The following is a 10,410-nucleotide window of genomic DNA, read 5'->3' on the forward strand; positions in this document are numbered from 1 at the left end:
AATCAAAACAATACATTCCTGCAGAGGCAAGATTTTTCACACAGTCCTGTGGATTGCAGCATCTCCTCCCTGCCTTTCAGGCTTTTGAAATCTTTTTAATGTAAGGTGCCTCCTTGGATGACAGCATCCTGCCGAGCAACCCTTCCCTCATCAGTCAGAAAATAGTCTTTGAGGCGTTCTCGAACAGTCATGCCATCTTGTGTGTAGCCTGTCTCTCCAGGTACACCCTCAGTGTCCATCAGTACAGGAGAAATGTACCTTTTAGTTTCTGGCCGGAACCAATCTGCATCACAAAGATAGTTATACAGAGCAATGCATGCCTTTGTTATGTCCTCTGCTGTTTCAACTGAACTCTCCAAGGCCCTTCCAAAAACTCTCCACCTTGCTGCAAGTATGCCAAAAGCATTCTCCACAACTCGCATCGCCCTAGAATGCCGGTAATTGTAGATCTGTTGATCAGCTGTGAGGTGTGAACCTGTAAAGACAATATTGCTGTTAGATGGAAAACCTGCAGTGTAATCTAAACAAGTAATTTAGAAACAAAACAAATAAGAGTTGATGATCGCAAACACAAAAATGTGAATCATAACTAAGGGTCTGATTTAAACTAGGGCCTCTACATTTCTAATAGTAATAGCACAAATATTAACAGTGAATTAAACACAAAAAGTACAATAAAGCAAGCCACAACACTGCACTGCTAGCAACAGACCTTAAAACCTGATAAAATTGTGAAGATAAGTATAGTGACAATATCATGCATTGTGTGTTTAAGGGTTTTATTTTTATTTATTTATTTATTTATTTATTTATTTTCACCAAAATCTGAGGTACACTGACCTAAATATGGTCACATCAGGTTCACCTTTGGGGGAAATGCTTCATCACCCACAAAAACTGGTGGAGTGATTATCTCAGTCCCAGGCACAGGAGCTGGGGGTGGAAGCTTGCCCTGGATAAGCTGGAATCTAAAGTGGCTCCTTGAGAAGACTCCAGCATCACTGTCTCTTCCAGAAGCTCCAACATCGAAGTACCTGAATTTGTACCTTGCACCACAGGCTGCCATCAAGATGAAGCTTAAGTAACCTTTATAGTTATAAAAACTACTGCTGCTGTTGACTGATGCTCTCACTCTCACGTTTCCCATCTATTGCCCTGACACAGTTGGAGTAATTCCACAGCTCCCAAAAATCTCTCGATTGCCTTCCACTGTTCTCCCTTTGGAAAGGCCACAAACTCATCCTTGAGCCCAATCCATACAGCATAGCACACCTCCCTGACAATGCAGCTCACAGTTGCAGAACCCAGTTTGAAACTTGCTGCCAAAGCTTGTTGGCTGATACCTGAAGTGAGAAAGCAGAGGGTGATGGTGAGTCTCTGCCTCACTCACAGACACACTGTGTGAGTTTCCATGTTTGCCTTGCCTCTTTCTTAGCAGGTCCATTATTACAACCTCCTTTATTGCTTAAAATCCATGCCAATGTACAAGATGCATGGAGGTATGCGTGCAGAGATGTTTACAATGTTCTGAAAGGATGTATCTATTTTCGTATACACTCCTGATCAAAATTTTAAGACCAGTTGAAAAATCGCAAGAATTTACATGTTGCACTGTTGGATCTTAAGAAGGTTCTAAGTAGAGCTTCAAAATGCAAAAAGAAGAAATGGGAGTGAGACAAAAAAAAAAAATTGAGGAAGCAATTTATTGCAAACAACCATTAAACTGAAATAGGCTGTTCATCAGCTGATCAAAAGTTTAAGACCACTGCCTTTAAAAGCCCAATCTTGGCAAAAATGTGGATTCAGTGTCATTTTCTGTCAGGTATCCACACTGTCATGACCTCCTGATGGCAAAGGCAAAAAAAACTTTCTGTCTTTGAACACGGTCGGATTGTTGAGCTGCATAAGCAAGGCCCAACAACAAGGCCCTCACAGCGTGCCATTGCTGCTGAGGTTGGACGCAGTAAGACAGTCATTTTAAACTTCTTAAAAGATCCTGAGGGTTATGGAACAAAAAAGTCAAGTGGTAGACCCAAAAAATTTTCACCGGCCCTGAGCCGGAGGATCCAATTGGCTGTCTGTCAAGACATGGAACGATCCTCGGCCCAAATTAAGCTTGTCACTGATGCAAACTGCAGTCCCATAACCATCAGACGGCATATGCGAGATAAGGGTTTTAAGAACAAAAAACATCTTCAAAGGCCTCGTCTCCTTCAACGGCACAAAATTGCCCATTTGGAGTTTGCACAAGAGCACCAAACATGGGACATTGAAAGGTGGAAGAAAGTTTCATTCTCTGATGAGAAAAAATTTAACCTTGACAGTCCTGATGGCTTCCAACGTTACTGGCATGACAAGGAGATCCCACCTGAGATGTTTTCTACACGGCACAGTGGAGGGGGCGCCATCATGATCTGGGGGGCTTTTTCCTTCAATGGAACAATGGAGCTTCAGGTTGTGCAGAGGCATCAAACGGCAGCTGGCTATGTGGAGATGTTGCAGGGGGCATCCCTCATGACTGAAGGCCATCGTCTGATTGGTAATGACTGGGTTTTTCAACAGGACAACGCTGCAGTTCACAATGCCCGCCTGACAAAGGACTTCTTCCAGAGAAATAGCATCACTCTTTTGAACCATCCTGTGTGTTCCCCTGATCTAAATCCAATTGAGAACATTTGGGATTGGATGGCAAGGGAAGTTTACAGAAATGGACACCAGTTCCAGACAGTAGGTGCCCTCCATGAAGCCATCTTCACCACTTGGAGCAACATTCCCACTAGCCTCCAGGAAACACTAGCATCAAGCATGCTGAAACGAATTTTTGAGGTGATTACCAAGAAAGTTTTTTTGCCTTTGCCATCAGGAGGTCATGACAGTGTGGATACCTGACAGAAAATGACACTGAATCCACATTTTTGCCAAGATTTGGGCTTTTAAAGGCTGTGGTCTTAAACTTTTGATCAGCTGATGAACAGCCTGTTTCAGTTTAATGGTTGTTTACAATAAATTGCTTACTCAAATTTTTTGTTGTCTCACTCCCATTTCGTCTTTTTGCAGTTTGAAGCTCTACTTAGAACCTTCTTAAGATCCAACAGTGCAAAATGTAAATTCTTGCAATTTTTCAACTGGTCTTAAAATTTTGATCAGGAGTGTATATTATGTAGAGTTGCACATGCCATTATAATTCGGCATAGTCTTTCAGGGGAGTACCGAATTTCTGAATGTAGGCTGTGGAATCTGTGCTTCCACTGGCCAATCCCTCTCTCTACCACACTTCTCGTAATGCGGTGTGCTCTAGGATATATTAGAGAGAGGACAATTTAATTTAATTACATCTTAAATTGGGATTATTTGTAGATATGATAAAAAATTATTCTAAATAGCTGAAATACCTGTTGTAGTTGACTTGGACTTCTGTCACCGGTGTATGGAAAGGGGTGAGCAGCCACCGGCGTAAAGGGTATCCTTTATCTCCTAGAAGATGACACCCCGGCGGTACAAACCCTCTTTCAAACAGCTGCTTCAGGCCGCTTTCATTTAAAATTCGTGCATCATGAGTAGATCCAGGCCATTTGGGTACAACATCCAAAATGTATTCTGCATCAAAAACAACTTGAGTGTTGATGATGTGGTACCTCTTTCTGTTGACATATACATCCTCATTGATGCTGGGAGCAATGATCTTTATGTGTGTGCCATCAATTGCACCGACGACTCCTGGAAAGCCGGCTTTTTGCATGAATTGTGTTTGCTTCTGTTGGATAGCACGGGGTGTATTGGGAAAGTCGATGAACCGGGTAATTATGTGTGGAGCTGTAAGTGCGATGATTGTTTCCATGACGACTCTGCTGATTGTTGGTTGTGATGGTCCTAAATCATCTGCGTTGCATTGCTGCATTTTTTCCCGTGGCAAGGAAACAAAGCATCATTACCACCTTTAATTCTGCCAAGATGGCGTTGCTGCGTGAAGTTGACGGTGAGATGATGTCCCTCACCAAGTCTGTGACATACATTATGCCTGCTCTGTCCATTCGATATCTTTTGACCAACTGAAAGTCATCAAACATTTCCAGGACATTCTTCCTCTCCTGGAAGGTTCGCGCATGCCTCTGTCTTCTCAGTGCCATCATAGGCCTCTAGTGGCAACTCCTAACCAGTTGAGAGACCAGTTGAGAGAACTCTGGAGCTGTCTTAAATATCTGGGACAGTAAGAGTGATTCTTAGCCTTAAGAAATTTGATAACTAGCATTTATTCTTAAATATGAAAGTAGGAGTAAATTTCTGAAATTCTCAGCACTTAAGACTTAAATGGCACTTTGAGAAGCTTGATAAATACGGGCCCTGATCAACAAGTGTGCTGAGTAGCGGCACTGATGTCACATTCAACAACTGCAAGTTGAGTTTGTGTCAGAACCGGTGCCCTATTGGCACCGCGTTTCGGTACCCAACCATAATGGTATGTAAATATTATTTATGTTGCACATTGTATTATGTCATCCATGGTAATTGGCACGTCGGTAGTGGTGCTTTACAGTTATTTGCACCTGTGCATCGGTGTGGCAGTATGGAGAGGGGCTGAGTAGGGAGAGCATATTTTTTGTTTACCACTTTACATTGCTTTTCTTTAATGCTTGCATTTTATCTTGTAAGCCTGTCGCCATGTAACAGTTTTGTGCGAGAAGAATAAATAGTTAAACGTACATATGTTGGTGAACCTGAGTTCTTTCCAGCATCAAGCACGTCGCAAACAATCTCCTTACTTAGCCCCTCGAAGCTTCTGGTAGTCAAGTACGTAGTTGCGACACTATTTATGAGCTACAATGTATTTATCGGCAAGCACTGCAGCCTCCTCCACCATAGACCCTCTCTCCTCACTCAGGTGGCAACCACCTCAGGAACACAATTTCTGAATTCCTCCAGAAGAATCGACTATTCAAGTTGCTCTCAAACTTTTAAGATCTGCACCACCTATTAAACAGGATTTCCTGCTGCCTGGAAAATTCCACAAATGTCTGGTTGTCACCCTTACGACAACCTCTAAAACGCTGCCTGTAGGCCTGTGGGACCACCTCATCGGCACGCAAGATGGCCACTTTTACAACTTCATAATCAGAGCTTTGGGCGAGTGTTAATGAGGAGTAGGCCTCCAGGGCTTTACCTGTCAGTACATACTGCAACAACAACGTTCAGACATCTTTACGCCATGTGGCTACACTTACAAAATGGGCAAAGTATTTTTCCACATCCTTCTCAGAGAGGTGAGGAACTAAACTTATGATCCCACCAACATTAAATTGAGGGGAGACAGAAGATGTATGAGAATTAGCCATGTCAGTCTCAACTCTTGACCTTAGCTCCAATTCCTAATTGGAGCTAAGGTTATTTTTAATTCCTAATGAATTTTTTTTCCTATTTTTTTTTTTTTTCCTATTTTTTTTTCTTAATCTACTAACCACAACCTCTCACTTTCTAGCTTCCTTACCTCTGTCTGTCATTTGCCTTCAGTTCTAACTGCCTTAACTTGAACTGCAGTTCCAATTCCTGTAAGCGTACACACAGATCCTTAGTTTGTAATTTTACCTGCTCTGTCTACTCGGCTCGACTCAGCTCGACTCTACTCGCCTCGACACGGTTTAGGTGGTTTTCCATTACAGTTGAGTAGCACCTCGCCATGGGTGGAGTCGTCATAGCAAGGCGGCGCACCGTCCAGCTCCCTCTGGATTCTTTGGGCCGCCACCAAGCTCAGAAAAGTCTCCACGTCTTATTTGACCGCGGTAGCGGTGTGCTTGCCATTTTCCGACTTTGACAACTTCACTGACAATCAATGTGCATGGCCGCTGTTGCCGTTTTTTTTTTTTTTTTTTTTTAAATGTCGGGTTTTGTTTTCGTGCGGGAGTTGCTCTCGTCACTCCCTGTCCAATCAGTTGCCTGCACGGCGTTTACGTCACATTTTCAGCTCGACTCAGCTCGACTCAGCTCGCTTGGAACCCCGGCTGAGTAGGTGCTAAAATGGGACCTGCTAGCAGGTACTACGACCTAATGGAAAAGCTCTTAAACCGAGTAGAGTCGAGCCGAGTCGAGCTGAGTCTTAGTGCCAAACAACTTAACAGACTCACCAAAATGTGACTGCCCAAGGCAGACTGACTAGACTCCCTGGGCAGTCCTCCCTGCTCAACCGGCATGGTGACTAACCTAGTTCTAAGTTCATATTTCTTAGGAGAACTCTGAACAATTTGAAGAAGACAAAGCTCTGCAATGGACATGGAGCAGTGCTTTAGTACGATGAAAAAGCTGCTCAGTCGTAGGAGCCTCACTAAACCCCTGCAAATCAAATTCCATAGTGAAACTATCAAGGTGATCTGAAGTAGGACAAAAATTGCAGCAAAATCACAGCAAAGCACCACTACAAACCGGTGCAACAAGGTAACAACCACACTGAAAAAGTGCTCCAAAATAAAGCGCAGCACAAAAGTAAAGTACAAATGGACTTGAAGAACACAACTACATAGCATCCGCCAAAAACTACAGTGCATTACAAGACAAAATTGTTCTACTCCTTCGATTCACACAAGTGTGTGTGTGTGTGTGTGTGTGTGTGTGTGTGTGAACAGCAATGGCCAGCTAATGCCACCACATGTTATCACTAGATTAGCTGATGTTTTGAACTAACATTCTCTAGAACTTACTTTGTTCCCTCTCTACCTAAGAGACTGTAAGTCTATCTAAGTAGACCTCCATGAGCCAGGGGACCCCCCAGGGATACTGCACAAAAACAAAGTGGTGATGGTCACACATAAACAGGAAAGCTCTACAAAATGAAAAATCTACCCCATGCGGCAACATCAGCATGAATCCACTAACTAACAGACCCAAAGAATAGAAAACTTGGTCTATGGGTGCAAAAATTAACTCACCCTCTCAAAAACTGAACTTTGGACGAGGACAAAAATAATACATTTATTTGCAAAGAAACAAGAGGGAAAAAAACAATAATAAAAAAAACTGTGTCTGTTTAGAGAGTGAGCGAGAGTGGGCACTCACATAGCCCACACCTTCACACTGGTGCCATCATTCAGACACATACTAGCAAAACAATAAAAGTACACAGTGACATGTAACAATGGGTTTTTCCTTTTCAGGCATTCAGGAATGATTTGAAAAAGCTGATGTCACCAGTGAGACTTCATTTACGCATGCTCACAGCGTGGAAGCTGACCCCACACAAGTGCTACTTGACCATGCAGTTATAATTTGGATTCATTTGTGACTTTTAGCTCATCCTCTTCCTCGGCCCATACAAACCACTCAGCCTCGTTTTTCCTCCACTTTGTTTTCCCTCCAGTTTTGGATGCTAACTTAAATCTGTAATCTGTAAAGATTTCTTCCAATTTTTCCTTTTGACTTTGAGAAGAGTCCTGCTATGAGGCTTCAGGTCAGGGGATGTGGTTTTGTTTTCTATATTGGGCTTCTAAAGCGGTTTTGAGACTATAAACTGTAAATCAGGGTGATAAATAAACTTGAATTTCTATGTCTGCTCCACATATAATACTCCATAGCAATGCCATTATGTATGGAGGGGTCCTAATATTTCACTTGATGATACAAACCAGCCACTAGAAACCAGACAGACAGAAGACAAAAAGGGGTGGAGGCCACTTTAAGGTTTGTAATGATAGAGGTAGAAAATATAGAAATGTATGCTCAAAAAATACATTTTTTTTAAATGCATGATCTTTATTTTGGAATTGTTGAATACAAAATATAACATTGTTTTTGACTATTATAGTCAGATGCCACATAAAAACTGACTTGTGTCAACACAGGTGGTTGTTTGCTACATGCCGATCACCAACAAGACAAACAAAATGCAAGTAAAAAGCCTGGTTACATCTGCATGCTCCTTTTCCTGTTTCAACCTGTCAGCAGTGTTCAGATCTTTTTCTGGGTTGCTGTGCAGATCCAGGTGCGATCCCAAAGCCTTTGGGGATCTTTAGGGAAATGCCTTTGAGACGAGCAGAGACACTGACACCTCATCTTCATTCCTCACTATCTGCTTCTCTCTCCCTCTCTTTTTCTATCTATTCCCCTTTCCTGACACCTCTTCCTCACCACCTTGCCATCCTCACTGACTGCCCTGCTGGGATCCAGTGGTTTTCATAGCATTTGATCACCCGTAATTCACCTCCGTTTTTCAGCTGCTTTCCTCGTCTGCCAGTAATGGGTCCAATCCGCTAGAGACTTTTTGGCAGAATGGAGCAAAGCAGCACACGATGTTCCCTTTACGCTGTACAGCCTCCACAGTGCTCTCTGTTGCCTAAAAAAACATGATTAAGAAGATAGAGAGAAGAAATTAACAAATGACTTGTCACAGAGGGAATATCAAGTGAAGTCAAATGTTAATTGTAACCCCTTTTAGCACAAAATACTTTAGTAAAATTTACAAAATAATAGTACAGATACAAGATAAATGCAACACAAATATTGTGATATAAGACTATAGAGAATATTTCACATGCCCTCACTTCTGCAACAGACTATTTTAGGGCTCTGACTCAAGTTTAAGATTTGGGTTAGAATTAGATTTATTGAATTTACTTTATACAAGGAATAAGGTTAGACATTATAGTTGGGTCAACTGAGATTTTCAAGACAACTAGGTAAGCCTAGCTTAGCTGGACCACCCATGATACCACAGGGAATATTGTGCGTTGTGTGGGTCCTACACAGCTATCACCACACAGACCAACACCTGAACAGTGATAGTTCAAAGCAGGCTACTAATGAATTAATGAATTAATGAATGTCTTTTGTAGCTTAAAGCAAAATTGAACTTTGGTAGAGTGTTTGGTTGTACAGTTCCCTGGGTGGGATTTGAGTCCACATGGTGGTGAAATATCCTCATTAGTTGCTTTGCACAGGATCGTTCCAGTTTCAAGCTGGGTGTCCCAAGTCCTGACAAATATCTGTAAAACACTAAAAAGTCGCAGTTTTCAACATTTGCTGCCAAATTGCTCCAGTTTTTCGCACCTCTAACTGAAAATACATATATACCAAAAATGTTCAGCGACTTGTGCTGAATGTGGCAATGTCAAGTGTGAAACAAATTGACGCCTACTTTTCACGTAGCAGCTGTCAGAAGCCGGCAACATCATGGTTACAGCCGGTTTAGCTGCGACCTATCAACAGAATCCTAAGCTGGTTTTTCATTATTTACGGCCGCAGTTTGGAACAAACATGGAACAAACATGTTTTTTGCTGGATCTGATAGTTCCAGGGCTGAAGAAGAAGAAATAGCTGGCAGAGTGTGTGTAACAGTCAGCTATTTATTCAGTAGTCTGCGCTTGTGCATGCTGACAATTACCTTGAGTTGTTTTAAAAGTATCTGACAATCAATAAATATGGTATACGTTACACCGATGCAATGTTTTTCTTGCGTTTACTAGAGTTATTGTAAAGTTATTATAAAGTTATAAAGTTTTCAAATAAGCTAGGTTTTGGTAGACTTTAGGAGACCAAATTTCTGGTGTGCTGTGGTGCTGTCCATGCTGAGAGCTGTGCCAGGTGCTGATATAACTGTCCCCCATCCTGATGAAAACGCCTATGGTATGTGCATGAGCGCATACATGTGCGCGCGCATAAATGTTTGGGGGTTTGAAAATATGATCACCCTAGATTAGCAGCCCAGGGAAGCACAGACCAACTTCACCGCAGCATGCACACAAGCAGGTTACAGGTGTTGGTGGTGGACCCAAGTGCAGGAAATGACAGCAGGCCAAAGTAATTTGACAGCTTTACTGATGATAATAAAATAAATACAGCTGAACCAAAATAACAACCATTACTGCCAAAACAGGGCAGGCTAAACTAAACTGAAGTAGACATCTGAAAATAATTGGAGCTAGGCTACAACTAGTCGACTAATTATCAAACTAAAGCAGAGACAAAAATCACAGTGAAGCAGCAGAGAGGCTGGGATTTCACTCTCATGAAGGAGAGGCTGGCGGAGGTGGCAGCATGTCTTGGAGGACATCAGCCAAAGAGCTAGTGAGAGGCAGTGCTATATATCGGTGAGTCTGCAGTTCTTCAATGAGGCACAGCAAACAACAAACTGAAAAATGAGCTCTCATCTCTCCAGCTTTCCCCCGCAGCAACTGATTGAGAAACAGTGACAGCTTCTCATCAGGTAGGCTTGTAACTCAACTGTATGACAGTCACAGTAACTACTAGGGATGAGCGAGTACACCACTATCTGTATCTGTATCTGTATCTGTTTAACCATCTACATTATCCATATCCGTATCCGTACTCGGAGTGGGCGGGGCTGAAACCGGAAGTGGGCGGGGTTTAGCCCAGAAGTCGGCTGAGTTTGACCGGAAATGGGTGGGGCTTATCCGGTAGGTTATTTTAAGC

At 42.4% G+C, this 10,410-nt stretch overlaps 1 protein-coding gene across 1 annotated transcript; it reads right to left on the bottom strand.

The window, feature by feature from the left end:
- Positions 1-3,143: 3,143 nt before the first annotated feature.
- Positions 3,144-3,838, bottom strand: LOC115366303 (putative nuclease HARBI1). The gene is made up of 2 exons (XM_030061655.1): positions 3,393-3,838; positions 3,144-3,294 (listed from the first exon to the last, which is right to left on the bottom strand). The coding sequence occupies exons 1-2, from the start codon at positions 3,836-3,838 to the stop codon at positions 3,144-3,146; spliced, it is 597 nt and encodes a 198-aa protein (XP_029917515.1).
- Positions 3,839-10,410: the final 6,572 nt, after the last annotated feature.

Source organism: Myripristis murdjan, chromosome 10, assembly GCF_902150065.1.
Source record: "Myripristis murdjan chromosome 10, fMyrMur1.1, whole genome shotgun sequence".
Classification (NCBI taxonomy): Eukaryota; Metazoa; Chordata; class Actinopteri; order Holocentriformes; family Holocentridae; genus Myripristis; species Myripristis murdjan.